The 18,502-nt window shown below is 53.8% G+C and overlaps 1 protein-coding gene across 1 annotated transcript in view; it reads left to right on the forward strand.

Moving 5' to 3' along the window:
* Positions 1 to 63: 63 nt before the first annotated feature.
* Positions 64 to 18,502, forward strand: part of CC2D1A (coiled-coil and C2 domain containing 1A) — a 21,632-nt gene continuing 3,193 nt past the window's right edge. The window contains exons 1-25 of the mRNA XM_029050790.2: positions 64 to 331; positions 1,871 to 2,006; positions 2,276 to 2,388; positions 3,157 to 3,228; positions 3,540 to 3,668; positions 3,754 to 4,051; positions 5,003 to 5,127; positions 5,548 to 5,620; positions 6,225 to 6,323; positions 6,468 to 6,598; positions 6,704 to 6,776; positions 7,286 to 7,410; positions 7,640 to 7,748; positions 7,838 to 8,010; positions 9,813 to 9,935; positions 10,106 to 10,164; positions 11,012 to 11,128; positions 11,423 to 11,496; positions 12,181 to 12,239; positions 12,440 to 12,491; positions 12,598 to 12,697; positions 17,080 to 17,170; positions 17,259 to 17,390; positions 17,772 to 17,833; positions 17,929 to 17,995. Coding sequence (XP_028906623.1) covers positions 272 to 331; positions 1,871 to 2,006; positions 2,276 to 2,388; positions 3,157 to 3,228; positions 3,540 to 3,668; positions 3,754 to 4,051; positions 5,003 to 5,127; positions 5,548 to 5,620; positions 6,225 to 6,323; positions 6,468 to 6,598; positions 6,704 to 6,776; positions 7,286 to 7,410; positions 7,640 to 7,748; positions 7,838 to 8,010; positions 9,813 to 9,935; positions 10,106 to 10,164; positions 11,012 to 11,128; positions 11,423 to 11,496; positions 12,181 to 12,239; positions 12,440 to 12,491; positions 12,598 to 12,697; positions 17,080 to 17,170; positions 17,259 to 17,390; positions 17,772 to 17,833; positions 17,929 to 17,995 — 2,652 coding nt within the window. The 5' untranslated portion in view covers positions 64 to 271. The remainder of the gene's footprint in view (positions 332 to 1,870; positions 2,007 to 2,275; positions 2,389 to 3,156; positions 3,229 to 3,539; positions 3,669 to 3,753; positions 4,052 to 5,002; positions 5,128 to 5,547; positions 5,621 to 6,224; positions 6,324 to 6,467; positions 6,599 to 6,703; positions 6,777 to 7,285; positions 7,411 to 7,639; positions 7,749 to 7,837; positions 8,011 to 9,812; positions 9,936 to 10,105; positions 10,165 to 11,011; positions 11,129 to 11,422; positions 11,497 to 12,180; positions 12,240 to 12,439; positions 12,492 to 12,597; positions 12,698 to 17,079; positions 17,171 to 17,258; positions 17,391 to 17,771; positions 17,834 to 17,928; positions 17,996 to 18,502) is intronic.

An 18,502-nucleotide genomic window follows, 5' to 3' on the forward strand; every position in this document is an offset into this window, starting at 1 on the left:
GGAAAGCCGGCAAGCCGGCGGGCCGGGGAGGGGAGGGGCCGGCCGAAGATGAGCGAGGGAGAGGAGGGGAGCGGGAGGAGGCGGAGGAGAGCGGAGAGCCAGTAAAGTATGGAGGAGCGGTGAGCGAAGGCAGCCGTAGCCAGAAGCTGGGCAGGGCGGGGCCGCTGAGGCGAGCTGGCCCCAGCAGCCCCTCGGCCTGAGCGCCGGCCCGACCCGGCGCGGGGCTCATGGTCCCCGTCCGTCGTCCCCCGCCCCCCATCCGCCGGCCAAGATGCACAAGAAGAAGACTCCCCCGGCCCCCCCGGGACGCGGCGCGGCTGTAGCCAAACAGGTGAGCCCCTCCGCCCTCGCCGCCGTTCCGGTTTTTGCCTTCAGTGGAGGACTTTGCCTCCTTCCGCAAGTGGCTTCCCTTGACGGCCCCCGCCCCGCTACCCTGCGCGCAGACACCTGTAGCTTGCGCCCCGGCGGGGGGCAGAGGGTGGGAAGCTAAGGGGCAGGACTGACGCCGTCCCTCCCCCTCCTCCACCGTGTGACTCGAGGGCGAGCGATGCCCCTCCTCGAGGCCTCCCCCGCCCCAGTCGGACGAGCCCGGGTCCCGGGAAAGAAGTCGGGAGGCCGGGCCTGTGTACTAGGGCGAGAAAGGCTCTATCGCTTCTGGGCGGGCCCGGGGCCCCCGACGTTGAATCTTGGCTCCGGCAGGTGGTTGGGCCTGTATTTCCCACTGGCGGTGGCCCGTCCGACTCCCTGTGTGCTTATCTTCCTCCATCAAGGTGAGGAACAGCCCGGGGAGCTGGGCACGGCCCACTGGGAGGGGCTTCTCTTGCTGCAGGACCTTTCCAGAGCCTCTCTGGAGACCAGGAGAGATCGCCCCATCGAAACAACTCCTCTGAAAAAAACAAAAACCCCAAACTGGACCTCGGCCGAGGGTCTTGGCCGGGTCCCATCCAGCCCCTTGCAGACCGTAAGCCCGGTGTGGGCAGGGATCGTCTCTCTTTACTGCTGAATTGTACTTCCCAGCGCTCCGCACACAGTAGGCCCTCAATAAATACGATCGAATGAAGGCACCCACAGCGCTGTAATGTCACAACAGTTTTTGTTTCCTCTTTGGGTAAAGCCAGTGCCACCTTTGAGTTTTGGGTCTCCGACCTCAGTGTTTCTTCATAGCTTTCAATTGATTGTCGGTTTGATCCGCGCAGCCGAGGGGATCAGGTTGCCAGACTCATAATCCAGGCCCCGGCAGGTGGAGTGAAATCTAGGTTGTGTTGGAATCGAAGCTTCCCTGTCACTGTGTGTGTGTGTGTGTGTGTGTGTGTGTTGGGGTGATGAGGGGGGAGAGAGGGTCTTCTCAGTGCCTCAGTTTGTCCCTCCGTAAAATGGGGAGAAAGATTTAGGCACCCGGGCTTCCCTAGGGGAGGAATCCTCAGGAAAAAAAAAGATGAAAACAGCACAAAAATAATGTTATGGCATGGATTGCTAAATCATGCCATCATTGGCAAAATTATTCAATCAATCAATCAATCAATCAATCAGCAGTATTTGTAGAGCACCTTATTGAACTCCAGACTGGCGACTCACTGTGGCCAGGGAATGTGTTGTTATATTGTACTCTCCCAAGCACTTACTACAGTGCTCTGCATTCAGTGAATACGATTGACTATCTCTTCCAATACTATAATAGAATTAGTGGACAAGATCCTTGTCCTCAAGGAGTGTACAGTCTAATGCAAAGAATTTAAAGGCATGGAAATTGTGCTGGGGAAATGGGAGCTGCAGCCTCCCAAGGTGCAGAGGGGCCTTTGGAAATCTATCCTCCATCGAGTGACTTGGAATTGAGGCTGCACCTTTCTCTTTATCCCTCTTGCCCCCTCAGATGGGCCTGTTGATGGACATCTCTCCCGACGGAATGATGCTTCCCGAGGATGGAGATAATGATGCTGACCTTGAAGCAGAGTTTATGGCTTTGGTTGGAGCTCAGCCACCTTCTCGGGAGAAGGTCAAAGGCAAAGGTAAGGAACAGGTGACACCCAGACTTCTCTACTGCCTCTTGGGAGTCATCTGAGGAGGAGGAGCAACCGCTGACTTGCCCATTCCCCTTAGCCCCCTCCCTCTCCATCTATATCTCCCCTGTCATTCCACTGGCCCCGCAAGCCTGGAAAACAAATGAAAATCTCAAAGCTAAGTGGGAGGGCTGAATTGGGCAGGGAAGTGGGAGGCGGTTGCATCACCCAGAGTTAGAGCTTTCATCTCCAGAGGTTGGGGGTCTCTTGGGTTTCAGCCCCTCTGCCCATGGAGGCCATCGAGAAGATGGCCAATCTGTGTATGAAGGACTTGGATGAAGAGGATGGGGAGGAGGATGAAGAGGATCTGGAGGAGGATGATGATTTGTTGGTAAGAGGGTCTGGGATGGGAGCAAGTGCTTCGGACAGTGCTCTGCCCACAGTAAGTGCTCAGTAAATACCATTGATTGATCGATTGAGCAAGTCCAAGGAGCTGTCACCTATCCCCCTGGACTCATTTGGTCCTCACTCTGCCGAATCAAGCTCCAACTTCCACAGGTCATCTTTTTTTTTCTGCTGCTGAGGGAGTCTTTGGTGTGTGGTGGGGAGGAAAAGAACAATAAACAATTTGCCCACTATCCCTGTGGGATTTAATAGGGAAGCAGCGTGGCCTGGTGGAAGAATGTGGGCCTGGGAGGAAGAAGGATCTGGGTTCTAATCCCAGCTGAGCCACTTGTATGCTGTGTGACCTTGGGCAGGTCGTTTCACTTCCCTGGACCTCAGTTCCCTCATCTGTAAAATGGGGATTAAGACTGTAAGCCCCAAGTGGGGCAGGGACTTTGTCCAACATGATTAACTTGTATCTGCCCCAGTGCTTAGTACAGTGTCTGGCTCATACTAAGCACTTAAGAAATGCCATATAGAAAAAAACCAAACCCAGGAGCTCAGTGGGGAACCAGGATGTCTGGATCCTAGCCCACTCCTGTCCCCACAGCCTTTGGTGTGCGCACCCCCAAACCTTCCTTCAGGAGATGACTATTTCCCGCATTTCCTGCAACTTCTGTTGCTGGTTCTGGGGGCTTTGGGTTGGGTGACAGTCCAAAGTGACTGGTGGGCATTAACCAAGCCTCACTGTCCCTCATCTCGCTATGTCCTGTAGGCGGAACTTGATGAGGTTCTCGGAGCAGGGGAGGAGGAGGATTCCTCGGCTGCTGCTGTCCCCCCCGCCAAGGTGAGTGAGTACCTGTATGAGCTTCCCTCAATGTGTTAGGGTCGTGAACCCCACCTGTACGTGTGATCATTCCCTGCCCTCCCCCCCGCATAAAGTCCCGTAAGGATCAAACATTTTCCGGTTTCCTGATTTTCTCTCTGCCTGCCCAACTGAATCTGAGCCATGTTTTGTGGAGCCTTAAAAAAGAGCTGTAAGGAGAGTATGATCTGGACCTGATCCAGCGGCTGGATGAAAGTTGGGAAGGGGGTGGCCCTCAAATGACCAGGGGTCTAGGGGTCCAGCTCCTCTTCCTGTCCCTGGGTCCTCCGCAGCCCCAGACCAGCCCCAGCAGCCTGGAGACCACTCTGACCGAGAGGCTTGCCATGTACCAGACGGCCATCGCCAATGCCAAGGAGACCGGGGACGGAGCCAAGCTCCGGCGCTATGAGCGAGGCCTCAAGGTGAGATGGTGAGGAGGACACTGGCCTATCAGGGAGTCCCTGGTTGGGGCCACCCAAAACTGAGCTGGGATCCCTGTCTTCCCAGACATTAGAGAACCAACTGGCTTCAGTGAGAAAGGGGCGGAGTATCAACGAGGAAGACATCCCACCCCCAGTGGCTGTGGGGAAGAGTGGGGTGCTCCCTGTGGCTGGCCCTGCTTCCCCGGAGGCCCCACCGTCCCCCGCGCAGAGCACCAACACCCCCCAGCCTTCCTCACAGCCTCCCCCGGCCCCACCTGCAGCCCCACCCCTTGCACTGCCCAAACCGATGTCGCTGCCTGCTACCCCCGGCCGGGTCCCTGAGGAGGCTGAGGAGAGCCTTGTGACATCACCTGAGGGTTCTGGTAAGCTTGGTGTGGGTCACTTCTGGCAAGGGGAGAACCAGCAGCTGAGAAGCAGAAGCAAGGTCTCCCTCTCACTGAGAGCCCTGTCAGGGGACACCCTCTACCCACTCGCCACACTTGTCTCAAGAGCAGACTGAGCCTACCTTCTGTTCTCCCCCCCACCAGATTATCTCTCCAATCCCCGTCAGTCGATCAGTGGTATTGATTGAGCGCTTACTGTGTGCAGAACCCTGGACTAAGCGCTTGGGAGAGTACAGTACAACGAAGTTGGTAGACATGTTCCCTGCCGACAAGAAACTTGCAGTCTAGAAGGGACGACAGACGTAAATAAATTATGGATCTGTACGTAAGTGCTGTGGAGCGGATACTAAATGTCCAAAGGTTTCATTCATTCAGTCGTATTTATTGAGCACTTACTGTGTGCAGAGCACTGTATTCATTCAATCGTATTTATTGAGCGCTTACTGTGTGCAGAGCACTGTACTAAGTTCTTGGAAAGTACAATTCGTCAACAGAGCAACGGGCTCACTGTACTAAGCACTTGGGAGAGTACACTATAACAATAAGCAGATACATTCCCTGCCCTCAACGAGCTTACGGTCTAGAAGGGAGACAGATATAATATAAACGAATAAAGTACAGATATATACATGGGGCTAGGAGGGGGGATGAATAAAGGGAGCAAGTCAGTGACGCAGACGGGAGCGGGCTCAGATCCAAGTGTGTAGATGATGCAGAAGGGAGAGGGAGCCAGGGAAAAGAGGACTTAATCGGGGAAGGCCCTTTGGAGGAAAGGTGACCTTAGACACCCAATCCATTCCCAGTTGTGCTTCTCTCCTCCTGTGCTCTTCACCAGGCCAGAGCCAAAGCTTCCCAGCGGCTGACAGTGTAACCCCTAGGGCCTGATGCCATTCCTAGCCATTCTCCCCATTATCTGTGCCCCGGACCCAGGTCTGAGGAGCTCCAGCACCCTGGCTCTGCTGCAGCATCGGCAGCGGGAGTACAAACTGGCCGCGCTCCAGTCCAAGCAGCAGGGAGACAACGAGATGGCCACCAAGTATTACCGCGTGGCAAAGGTTTACACGTATAGCTCGTTACCATCTGGGGGCTGGTAATGGGGAAGGAGAGGGGTCTGGGTCGGGTAATCGGAGTCTCAAGGGCGGGTAATGAGTCTGGTGCAGAAAAGGCCAAGCTAGGAGACAGGACTCTTGGAGTCTCTTCTCTGCTTAGCTGTGTTCCGATGGGCCAGGTGTCTCTCTCTCTCTCTCTGCCGTCCCCCACCCCTGCCCCTCGGCAAGCTAGCCTGACACGGAAACTTGCACGGAGGTCACCGTCTCTCCTGGCCTTAGAAGCCCAATATGGGAGCCGCACGGGCCACCCCACCTGGACTGAGCCTGATGCAGCTCGGACTCTTGGGCTCTAAAGGGACCCACACACTCCTTGGTTAGGCCCCCTCCTCAGCCAGCCACGCTTACCTTTTCTGCTCCTTATCCTAGAGCTTTGATGCTGTCCTGGATGCCCTGAGCAAGGGTGAAGCTGTGGATTTAGCCCACCTGCCCCCACCACCTGGTGAGGAGGGAAAAGTTGCCCCTAAGTAGGAGCAGCATGGTGGAATGGATAGAGCAGGGGCCTGGGAGTCAGAAGGTCATGGGTTCTAACCCCGGCTCTGCCACATGTCTGCTCTGTAACCTGGAGCAAGTCACTTCTCTGCTCTGTGCCTCAGTTACCTTATCTGGAAAATGGGGATTGAGACCATGAGCCCCACGTGGGACAGGCACTGTGCCCAACCTGATTTACTTGTATCCACCCCAGCGCTTAGTACAGTGCCTGGCACGTAGTAAGCGTTTAACAAATACCACAATTAGTAGTAGTATTTAATGAGCCCCCACTTGGTGCAGAGCACTGTTTGAAGCGCTCAGGCAGTACAGAATTCAGAGGAGATCTGTTCTCTGCCCCCAAGGAGCTTCCACTTTAGGTGGGGGAGACACAAGGGCTCAGAGGAACTGAGAAGGGCGACAGGGAGGCTGGTAGGGAGTTGAGGTATCAGGCCACAAACTCTAAGGGCCGTGACCTGGGAGGGTGAGGGTGGGTAATGGTGGGGTTCAGAAGGGAAGGAAAGTGGGTGGGTTTCTGAACGACCGTCCCCCTGAACCTCTGTCTCCTTGGTTTGCAGACCAGATGCCCATGGACCTGCCATCGCCAGGGCCTCAGCCAACTTCTCTAGCCCCAACACCCAACGCTGGGGTCAGCGCTATCTCCCCCTCCACACCCGGTAAGGGCACAGAGGCTTAATGGGGGCCACTGGGAGTGAGTCGGATGCAGGCAGGAGGGAGGGAACGGGGATTCCCCCTCCTTGGCTCGAACTCCCAACTTCCTGCAGGCTGCCAGCTCCTCACCCCTTCGACCTTTTTTCCAGAGATGCCCCCACCGCCGAAGAATCGGCTGGAGGCCTTACAGCAGCGCATGGACCGCTACCGAATGGCTGCGGTGCAGGCCAAGAGCAAAGGAGACGAGCGGAAGGCCCGCATGCATGAACGGATCGTCAAGGTGAGGAGGCGACGGACAGCGAAAGTGGTGCTGGAGAGAAGTGTGCCGAATCGGAGCAGCCGAGGTCGGGCACAGACGGGGGCTGATGTGGGCTTTCTCTTGCAGCAATACCAGGATGCCATTCGAGCCCTCAAGGCTGGAAAAACTGTGGATGTAACAGAACTGCCAGTGCCCCCAGGTATTTGACCAGTAAGGGTGGGCCTAGGGTGGTGGGACACCCTCTCCCCCCCAACCCCCTCACTTCCCCCCATTATTGGAGAGTCCCGGATGGGACAGACTTCCTGCCCTCCAGTGTCCTTTGGGCTCTCTCAGGAACTGCCCGAAGCTCATGAGTGTCTAGAGTTAGGAGGTAGGACACCTGGGTTCCGTTTGTTGCTCTGACGGCTGAGGTGGGAAGGAAAGCGAGCTGGTGTGCTTGGCCTCTCCTCCCAAACGGGGATGTCGGGGCGGAATTGAGAGAGGTCCCTGTGCCTTTCTGGGCCTCGCTTTCCCTCTTTAGGAAAGCGGAGCTTCACGCGTGCGGTTGTGCGTGGGGCGGGGGGAGCTGTGAAGATGGCTGCTTTGCGAAGTGCAGAATTCTCCCTCGATTGACGGAAGCCGAGACAGGGCCTATGAGTCTGCCGTCCTGATCCACGGGGAACCGCCTTCTGACTCAGTTTCCTTGCCCCCTTTGTGGGGGGGGAATAGGCTTTCCCCCGATCCAAGGCCTGGAGGCCTCTGCCCCTGCAGAGCAAAGCCTCGTGGGTGTGCTGGAGACCGCCATGCGGCTAGCCAATCAGGAAGACGGCGATGACGAGGAGGAGACGAGGAAGGTGCGAGGGTTGCAGGGGGAGGGAGCAAAGCCGGGAGGTGGGGGCGGGACAGCATCCCCCCTCGGGGGACTCTGCTCTTCCAAAGCAGGCAGCACAGCTGCTGCCCCCCGACACCGGTTGGGGTTAGCACTCAGTGCTTATGGGGTGGCCGCTTGGTCATGCTTGCCAGAGGTACAGGGTTGCTGAGGGAGGGTGGCACTAACACCGTTTCCCATCCTCTCGATACCAGCCCAGTCCTCGCCCAGCTCCCTCTGCACAGCCCAAACCGCCAGCCCTGCGGGCACCTCTGGTAACAACTGCTCCAGCCGGTAAAGCGGCCCCCAAAGGCTCCACCAAAGGTACGTTCGGTCCCCGACTTGGTCAGGCGCACCCGTGTCCTGTGTGATGGGTTGGGCGGCGCCCACGGGCCCTCTTTCCTCTTTTGCAGCCCAGCAGCAGCTGGAGTTCCTGGAGGGGCGAAAGAAGCAACTGATGCAAGCGGCTCTGCGGGCCAAGCAGAAGAACGACATGGAAGGAGCCAAGATGTTCCTGCGCCAGGCCAAGGGGCTGGAGCCCATGCTGGAGGCTTCCCACAATGGGCTGCCTGTGGACATCACCAAGGTAAAGGGCAGGTTGGCGGGACCCCGCCCCCTCGGGGCAGGACGTAAGCATGACTTAGTCCAGTGCTCCGCACACAGTGAGCGCTCAGTCGATACCATTGATTGATTGAAGATGCTCTGGGCCTCAGGCCAGGGAAATCAGCCCACCTCCTCCCTTCTGCTTCTCATTAATAATAATAATAATAATAGTGATGGTACTTGTGAGCGCTTACTATGTGCCAAACACTGCTCTAAGCGCTGAAGTAGATACAGGTTAATCAGGTTGGACACAGTCCCTGTCCCACATGGGGCTCACTCTCTTAATCCCCATTTTTCAGATGGGATAACTGAGGCCCAGAGAAGTGAAGTGACTTGCCCAAGGTCACACAGCAGACACGTGGCAGAGCCGGGATTAGAACCCAGGTCTTTCTGACTCCCGGGCCTGTGCTCTATCCACTAAACCATGCTGCCTCTCCTTGACCTGCCTCCTGCTCTTGACACTACTCACCGCGCTCTCCTCCTAGAAACTCGGCAGGTCTGGCCCGATCTGATCCAGGACCCTCCTGGTTTTCACCCTACCTCTCCAACCACTCCTTCTCAGTCCCCTTTGCTTCTTCCTTTAGTCGGCTTCTAACTGTGGGTGTGCTACAGGATTCCAGCTCGGCGTCCCCTCGTCTCACTTTTCACTCTGCAATCCACCTCTCCGGCCCCGATCTCTCACCTGGTCTACCATCTCAGATTTCCTCCTGCCGCAGGAATGTCACCATCTGGTAGCCTGCTGGCCCCTGAAACGTGATAGGGCCCAAAGCGAATTCCTCATCTTCCCTTCTTAAACCGTCTCCTCTTCCTAACTGGCCCATGACTGTCCGCCCCACCCTGCCAGCAAGGCAAACCCGGTGTCAGCTTGGACTCATCTCTCTGATTTACTTCCCACATTCAGGCATTTCCTGTTCTTTCTCTCTAGTATTCCGGGGATCTGCCCTGTCCTGCCCTGGACACCCTTACACCCACCACCTTGGGACACGTTCTCATCACCTCCCAGTTGGACGACTAATTACAGCCTTCCTTCTAGTCTCCCTCCGTGGAGTCTCTACCCTCTTCAGTCTCTTTCACCTCCAGTTGCACGTGCCATCTTTTGAAAAAAATGCCGATCAGAGGGCAACATTCCCTGCCTCAGAAATCTTCGTTCCTCGTGTAAAACACAAACTCCTGACCCAGGCTCTCCCCTCTCCCGCTCCACTCCAGCTTCTGCTTTTCACTTCTCCCAAGCAAACCTACTAACCGTTCCTTGCTCTTTAACTCTCTCACCTCCAACTAATTGCTCATACGCCTTCTCCCCTGCATGGAACCACTCGCCTGCAGCTTTACCGAACCACATCTCTCCCCTTTTTCTAAGCTTCCTTAAAAATCGCCTCCTCTGGGAAGTCTTCCCCAATTTCTCTCCCCTGCCCCCTTCCCCCCGCCCTTTCCTGGTCATGTCATCCCGTCAGCCACCTCTGCATTCATTTGCTTATCTGTTTGTGTTAAGTGAGAAAATAGAATAAAAGGGAGTAGTGTATTATAATAATAAACAGGATAATAAATAGTTTCTCACTTAACTTTATCCATTAATTCTTGTCACTCTTAATTCTTGGTTAACTTATTTCTTCCATTTCCCCTCTTTGACAAAAACCTCTTGGAGAAGAGGGGTCAGGACTTTTTATCACTTCTGTTTGTTGCCCAAGCACCAAGGATGGTGCTGTGCCCCCAGTAGGCACCCAGTAAATATGGCTGAGACGGAGACCGAGCCCTCCAGAGCACTCACGGTGCCCCTGGGCTTTTCAGGTACCACCAGCACCCGTCAACAAAGAGGACTTCATGCTGCCCCAGCGACGTGGCGCTAGCATGCCCCCCGAGGCCACCGGGCAGTACGCTGAGTTGACCAAGCTGATGAAGCAGCAGCACGAGGTTCGAGGAGCCGGGGAAACCGGGTTGGGGAAAGGCCAGGGTTCGTGGAATTCCACCCATATGGTCACGGCAGCAGCGACGGCGGTGACATCCTTGGTTGGGGTTGGGGGGGGGCGGGTGGCGCGGGCTCTCCCAGATGACTCATTTTCTCGTTATCTCTCTCTACCCAGATGTGCCTCAGTTACTCCAACCAATTCACTCACCTGGGGAATGTCACTGAAACCAGCAAGTAAGTTACCGATGTTCTTCCCCTTCAGCCTCCAAACTCCTCACTTCTCCTCTGGTGGTGTTACATAATAATAATAATGGTATTTGTTATGCCCTTATTATATGTCAAGCACTGTTCTAAGTGCTGGGGTAGATACAAGGTTATCAGGTTGTCCCCTGTGGGGCTCACAGTCTTAATCCCCATTTTACAGATGAGGGAACTGAGGCACAGAGAAGTTAAGTGACTTGCCCAATGTCACGCAGCTGATGAGTGGCGGAGCCGGGATTAGAACCTACGACCTCTGACTCCCAAGCCTGTGCTCTACCCTCCCACCCCTTCCCCATCCTGGTTTCCATAGGAATGGCATTGTTTTCCACTCTGGACTGCTCTGCAGTAGTAGAACCTACACCAGAGGTCGTCTCAAGCCTGCCCTTAGCCACAGTCCTAAGAAGGCCTTTTCAATGATTTTAATGGTATTTATTAAGTGCTTACTATGTTCCAGACACTGTACTGAGCGCTGGAGTGGATACAAGCAGATTGTGTTGGACACAGTCCCTGTCCCATGTGGGGCTCACAGTCTCAATCCCCGATTTACAGATGAGAGAACTGAGGCCCAGTGAAGTGACTTGCCCAAGGTCACCCATCAGACAAGTGGCGGAGCCGGGATTAGAACCCATGGCCTTCTGACTCCCAGGCCCGTGCTCTATCCACTACACTATGCTACTTCTCCTTTCACTTGGAGGACCCTCAGGGCTCTAGTGAAAGCAGAGGGGGAGCCTACCCTGGCCACAGCAGAAGGCTGGAGTAACCCCAGGTCGAGACCGAGGAGAGGTTTCTGATCCATCTGACCTCGTCCCTCTCCATCCAGATTTGAGAAGATGGCTGAGGACTGCAGGAAGAACATGGAGATCCTGAAGCAGGCCCATGCCAAGGGTTTCCCGCTGCCCAAGTACCACTACGAGCAGAGGACCTTCAATATAGTCAAGTGAGCCTCCCATTTCCCTCCCAGTTCCTCTCCCTGTCCCCCTGACTCACTTCCCTCTCTTGCCCAGTCCACTCTCTCTTCTCCAGGCCCCAGGAGGGAGGGAAAGTCATGTACTTTATGGGACTTTGCCTGCACTTTAGGGGGAGGGGTTTGAACTGGGGGGAGTCTCTGCTTCCCCACCTGGTGGAGGCTGCTGCTCTGGGCCCCAGGAGCTGAAAGCAGGCTCTTCCACACTCCACCCTTACCCTCCCCCTCCTCCTCCTCCCTCATCATCCTTGGCTCCTCTTCTTGTAGGATCTTCCCTGAACTCAACAGCAATGATATGGTGCTTTACATTGTGAAGGGCATCAACCTTCCTGCTCCTTCAGGTAAGAGAAAGGATCCAATAGTAATTATGATATTTGTTAAGCACTTACTATGTGTCAAGCACTGTTCTAAGTGCTGGGGTTGGTACAAGTTGGTACACAGTCCCTGTCCCACGTGGACCTCACAGTCTTAATCCCCATTTTACAGATGAGGTAACTGAGGCCTAGAGAAGTTAAGTGACTTGCCCAAGGTCACACAGCAGACAAGTGGCAGAGCCAGGATTAGAACCCCCATCCTCTGACTCCCAAGCCTGTGCTCTTGCCACTAGGCCAGGCTGCCTGGGCCCTTCTTGGCTTCATCTTGGCACCCTTTGCATTCCCACACCTGCAGGACCCCCACAGGGCACTGCCATTTCACCCTGCTCTCATGAAATGTGGCCTTTTTTCCTTCTGTCTTGCCCTCTGGTCCTGTTCCAACCTGTTTCCCCCCACCCACACCTACAGACACACACAAAAGGGGAGGAGGGGGGGTCCTAGGCTCTCCCTTGGTTCAGTTCTCAGATCAACCCTGGCTGGACCAAGGTCCTGAGAATGGGAACTGGCTGGGCAGAAGAGGGGCTGGGGGGCCAGTACAGGCTTCATTGCTGCTGAGGGAAGGGCTGGGAAGGCCATCTCCTTTCCCTTTCCCCCTCTGGCTGAACTCCCATAAACCAAGTGGTAAAGATGGCTGCCCGTGATCCTTTTCAGGAGTGTCCCCTAGTGACCTGGATGCTTTTGTGCGCTTTGACTTCCCCTACCCCAATGCGGTAAGTGGAGGCTGGGGGAAATTTAGGGGAGGCTGAGATTCGGGGGAGATTGGAGGGTCAGGCTTCTCGGGGCAGAGCACTGGATCACCACAGTCTGATTGGAGGGGCATTCAGGGGCAGACCGCTCAGCGTGGGGGAGAAGGGGGATGACCGTTTTATCACTCCTATTGGGTCTTGGACATATATATATTTATATGTAGGAAGAGGCTCAGAAAGACAAGACCAACGTGATCAAAAACACAGACTCCCCAGGTGAGTTGGGAACCAGAGTGGGGAACTGGGACAGGGTGGCCAGTGAGGGGCAGCGGCGGAGGTTTCCTCCACTCTGGAATGACCCCTCCCCCAATTCTCTCGGCAGAATTCAAGGAGCAGTTCAAGCTGTTCATCAACCGCGGGCACCGGGGCTTCAAAAGGGCGGTCCAGACTAAGGGCATCAAGTTCGAGGTGATCCACAAGGGGTAAGTGAGGAGGCACAGCTAGTGAGTCATTGAGCGTATACTTGCTGGCTGGCGCTCCGTGCGCCAGTAGGAACATTATTGATAATATTATTGAGCACTTCCTGAGTGCAGAACACTGTACTAAGCACTTGGGAGAGCTCGGGAAAGCACAAGAAGCAGTGTGGCCTAGGGGATAGAGTATGGGCCTGGGAGTCAAAAGGACCTGGGTTCTAATCCTGGGCTCCTCCATTTGTCTGCTCTTTAACCTTGAGCAAATCACTTCACTTCCCTGGGCCCCAGTTGCCTCAACTATAAAATAGAGATTAAGAATGTGAACCCCATGTGGGACAGGGACTACGTCCAACCCAATTTGCTTGTATCCACCCCAGTGCTTAATACACCGTGTGGTGCATTGTAAGCACTTAACATATACCACAATTTTTATTATTACTATTATTATTACAGTATAGCAGAGTTGATAGCTAAGTTTCATACCCATACAGAGTTTACAGTCTAGATGGGGAGTCACACATTAATGTAAATAAATAAATTCCGGATATGGACATAAGTGCTCTGAGGCTGAGGGAGGGGTAAATAAAGGGAGAAAATCCAAGCGCATCCAACTCAACTGGCGGGGACGGGAGAATGCCAGGGGCACCATGCAGCCCACCTTCACACAGTGCCTTCCTTCAGGTTCTTGAGCCCCAAGTCCCCGGCCCGAGGTTCATCCGTCATTCTCGAAGGGAGATTCCATTGTCATCAGCTGAGTCTCTCCAGGTGGCATAGAACCTTGGGGTCACTGTCAGAGAATAGACATGATCTCTGTCATCAAGGAGGTCAGAAGGCAAAAAGGAAAACAAAACAGCCCAACCTAAATCAATGTAAACATATATCTGGGAATTACGATGATGATGATGTTGGTATTTATTAGTGCTTACTGTGTGTGAAGCACTGTTCTAAGCGCTGGAGTCGATAGAAGCTAGTCGGATTGGACACAGTCCCTGTCCCACATGGGGCTCACAGTCTTAATCCCCATTTTACGGATGAGGTAACTGAGGCCCAGAGAAGTGAAGTGACTTGCCCAACATCACACAGCAAATAGGAGTGCTGGGATTAGTCCCCAGGTTCTTCTGACTCCCGGGCCCGGGCTCTATCCACTAGGCCATCCGCTTCTCTATTTATTGAGCACCCACTGGGTCCAATGCACTTGGGGAAAAACAAAACAGAAGTGAGCCGGTTCCTGCCCGCAAGAAGCTTTCACTCTAATGGGGGTGACAGACATCAAATCAAATCAGTCAATCAGTGGTATATATCGAGTACTTGAGCACTCACTGAACTAAGCGCTTGAAAGCATTGATAGATAAATTGAATAAAATTGATAAGTTGAATAAATGTATGCGCACAAGTGCTGAGTAGAAAGAGCACGGGCTTGGGAGTCAGAGGTCGTGGGTTCTAATCCCAGCTCCGCCTCTTGTCAGCTCTGTGACTTTGGGCAAGTCACTTAACTTCTCTGTGCCTCAGTTACCCCATCTGTAAAATGGGAATTAAGACTGTGAGCCCCACGTGGGACAACCTGATTACCTTGTATCTACCCCAGCGCTTAGAAAGGTGCTTGTCACGTGGTAAGCACTTAAATACCATCGTTATTATTATTACTATATGAGTAGGTGAGTGCTAGAGATGGCTGGAGGGCTAGGTGACTCGGGTGCAGGAAATTAATTGGGGAAGGCTTGTAGACTTGCAGAAAGTCCACAGTAAGAGGATGAGTAGCAGACAAGGAGCTAGTGAGCGCAACTGAGGATTAATCAGAGAGATAGTAGGAGAACAAGGTAAAAACCACAGCAGTAAAACTGAAGTCCAATACTGTTCCAGGGAGGAGGGAGTGAGGCACGGTGTCAAAAGCAGCCGAGAGGTCAAGGAGGCTCCGGATGGTGTAGAGTCCTTTAGATCTGGATGTAAAGAGGCTATTGGTGACAGTAGAAAATGCGGTCTCGGAGGGAGTGAAGGGGGCTGAAACCCGAACTAACTGTTAGGAGTCAAGAAGAGAGTTGGAGGAGAGAAAACTCAACCTCTTTTAGGCGTTTGGAAAAGATGGAGACAAGGGAGAAAGAGCAATAGCTGAAACAGGCCATGGGATAGAGAGGGCATTTTTAGTGAGGGGGAAGCAGGAGCGTGTTTGAAGACAGGAGACAAGGAGCCATTAGAGAGCAAGAGGTTGAGAGTAGTAGTGAGGAAAGGGAGGAGGATGGGAAGGGATAGGGTCAGAGGTGCAGGTAGAGGGGGTGGATTTAGAGAACAGGCAGGTGACCTCTTGAGGAGCCACTGGGGAGACTTTGAGGAGTTCACGCCTGATGGTTTTGATTTTGCCAGTGAAATAGCAAGGTCATGAGGTAGGGAGAGTTGGGGTTGGAGAGTGGGGGCATCAGGAGAAAGTTGAAGCCTTGGAAGAGTTGGTGGGGGTTGTTGGGGGGCGGGAGTCAGGAAGAGGAGAGTCGTCAAGCGGAAAACAACAGAGAGCAGGGCAGAGTAAATTTGTAATGGCAGAAATCAGCCCGCTGCCCGAATTTCCGCTAGCTTGCGTTCAGCTGCCAGGGCACAGGAGTGGAGGAAGCAGCAGACTGGTGTTGATCTGGGACTGGGAGTTGGTGGTGCCATAGCGATGAAGGGGTTGGGGGCCAGTGAGTGGAGATTGGTGGAGAGGGCAGATTTGAGGGCATGTACTGTCACATCTAGGGACGGGAGTATTGGCCTGGGATAGCTGAGGTGGGTCCAGGGTACGGAAGGTGAGAACCATTTTGAGGGACAGGGAGCGAGGGCGATGTGACAGGGTTGAAAGGGTGCACACAGAGAATCTCAACTGTCCATTGGACTTTCCCTGTCTTTTCATAGTCGCGGCACTACACTGCTGATTCCCATTCAGCTGCTGGCTAACTGTGATCCCAAAGTCTTTTTCTGCCGGACCTGTACTTAGCCACTCATCATTCCCCACCCTACACTTGCTTTTTTGTTGTTGTTGTGGTATTTGTTAAGCTTTTGTGGCTGTGGGAAGAGCACAGGCTTGGGAGTCAGAGGTCGTGGATTCTAATCCCAGCCCCGGTGCTTGTCAGCTGTGTGATTTTGGGCAAGTCACTTAACTTCTCTGTGCCTCAGATACCTCGTCTGTAAAATGGGGATTAAGAATGTGAGCCCCACGTGGGACAACCTGATTACCTTTTATCTCCCCTAGTGCTTGGAACAGTGCTTGGCACATAGTAAGCGCTTAACAAATGCCATTATTATTGTTATTATTTCTAAGTGCTGAGGTAAATCCAAACTAATCAGGTTGGAGACACGGTCTGTGTCCCACATTGGGCTCACCGTCTTAATCCCCATTTTCCAGATGAGGGAACGGAGGACAAATGAAGTGATTTGCCCAAGGTCACAGAGCAGACAAGTGACAGAGTCAGGATTAGAACCCAGGTCCGTCTTACTCCCAGGCCTGTGCTCTATGTTTTGCCTCTAAGCACACTACCTTGTACTCGTCCCTTTTGAATTTCATGCTGTTTTTATAGGACCAGTTTTCCTATTCTTTTTTTTTAATGGCATTTGTCAAGCGCTTATTACATGCCAGGGACTGTGCCAAGTGCTGGGGTAGATACCAGCTAATCATGTTGGACACAGTCCATGTCCCACGTGGGGCTCACAGCCTTAATCCACATTGTACAGATGAGATAACTGAGGCCCAAAGAAGCAAAGTGACTTGCCCAAGTTTACACCGCAAACAAGTGGCGGGGCCGGGATTAGAACCCATGTCCTTCTGACTCCCAGGTCTGGGCTCTATCCATTAGACCGTGCTGCTTCTCATGCATTTGTATTAGTATTTGTCTAATGCTATTCCCATCTTCCAAAGTGTTGGCAGTGCTATCCAATGTAAACTCCAGTTTATAATCTAAGGTCCTTGAGTGAAGTGCTCCTCTAGATTGTAAACTTTGTTATATCGTACTCTCCCCAGCACTTAGTACAGTGTACTGCACACAGTAAGCACTCAGTAAATACAATGAATTGAGTGCAGGGAATGTGATGTATTCTTTGTTGTGTTTCGGACAGTGCTTAGCTCTTAGTGGTGTGTTCCACTGATGGATCAACGGGTAGGATCACTGGCAAATTTGCTGAGCGTGCTCCGTTTCTTCAACCAGTTTAAATAGTCAGTGCACCAGGACTAGTCCCTGTGAAACACCTCAGGCTCCCTCCACCTCAGGGTGAAGACTGAGCTCTTGTTAAACTGCTTCTCGGGTGCATCCCCACCGAACAGCCTATTGTAATCAAGTGGTCTTGAGGTTAATTCAGAGGTGGAGACGGAGTGGTATATGGAGGAGACATGGGACCTGGATTAATGAATGCCTGCCTCTGTCCTTCCACCGTAGAGGACTGTTCAAGAATGACCGGGTCCTGGGCACCGCCCAGCTGAAACTAGAGGCCCTGGAATCAGCCTGTGAGATCCGGGAGATCCTCGAGGTAAGCATCTTCCTCTGCCTGGGCCCCTCTACCTTGGCCCTGCTGGGCCCCTACCCCTTCTGACCCCCAACCTCTCTCGGCTCCCCAGATCCTGGATGGGCGGAGGCCTACTGGGGGGCGGCTGGAGGTGATCGTTCGCCTGAGGGAGCCTCTGACCTCACAGCAGCTGGAGACAACCACGGAGAAGTGGCTGGTCATCGACCCCCTGACCCTGCCCCTGGTGAGGGGTGAAGCCAGGAGCACAGGGGGTGGGGTACAGGAAGACAGGGGTGGAGTCAACAGACCTCTCGGGAGAAATGGTTTGGGGGCCCTGGGGTGAAGGGGATGTGGATAATAATCATAATGATTATGGTACTTGTTAAGCACTTACTAGGTGCCAAGCACTGTTCTAAGCACTGGGGTAAAGTTAATCAGGTTGGACACAGTCTCTGTCCCGCAAGGGGCTCACACTCTTCTTTTACAGATGAGGTAACCGAGACCCAGAACAGTGAAGTGACTTGCCCAAGGACACAGCAGAGAGAGCCCTGGGCATCCAAGGAGCCGGGGTGGGCCGTGGTGGAGAAATTTGGGGCCTGACTGGACCTTTTCTTTTCCTCCCTAGGTGACAATTCCTAAAACCAAAGCTGCCCCTGCTCCTCCTGTAGGAAGGGACCCTGGCAACATGTAAGTGCTGTAGTCTAGGAGGTTAGCTTAGGGCCTCTCTCGGTACCCCGTGTCCCCCTCATGCCTGCCTTTTTCCCTCCCTCTACTCCCATCAGGAGACCCGCTCGGATGTTCCAGAGCCTCAGTGTGCTGGCCTTTGATCGGGAACGACTGGAAAGAAAGGTAAGGAGATGTGCCCATTGGGCCTGGGGAGCTTTCCTGCATGGCGCCGGGAGCCAGAGAGTCCTTTGGAGAAGCAGCGTGGCTTAGTGGATAGAGCATGGGCCTGAGAGTCAGAGACCTGCGTTCTGATCCCGGCTCCATCACTTGTCTGCTTTGTGACCTTGGACAGGTCACTTCAGTTCTCTGGGCATCAGTTGCCTCATCCGTAAAATGGGGATTAAGACCGTGAGCCCTAACGGGACAGGGACTGCGTCCTACCTGATTACTTATATCTACTCCAGCACTTAGAATACTGCCTGGCACCCAGGAAGCATTGAACAAATACCATGTAAAAAAACCCTCGAGGGGGCAGGGGATTCCTGGAACCTATGCAGCTAGCAGTTTCTTGGGGTGCCTTGGTCCCTTCTTGCTCCTCTAGATGTGGGCAGGGGACGCGTCTACTCTCCCAAGCGCTTAGTACAGTGGTCTGCACACGGTAAGCGCTCATTAAATACGATGGACTGATTG

Source organism: Ornithorhynchus anatinus, chromosome X1 (genome assembly GCF_004115215.2).
Source record: "Ornithorhynchus anatinus isolate Pmale09 chromosome X1, mOrnAna1.pri.v4, whole genome shotgun sequence".
Classification (NCBI taxonomy): Eukaryota; Metazoa; Chordata; class Mammalia; order Monotremata; family Ornithorhynchidae; genus Ornithorhynchus; species Ornithorhynchus anatinus.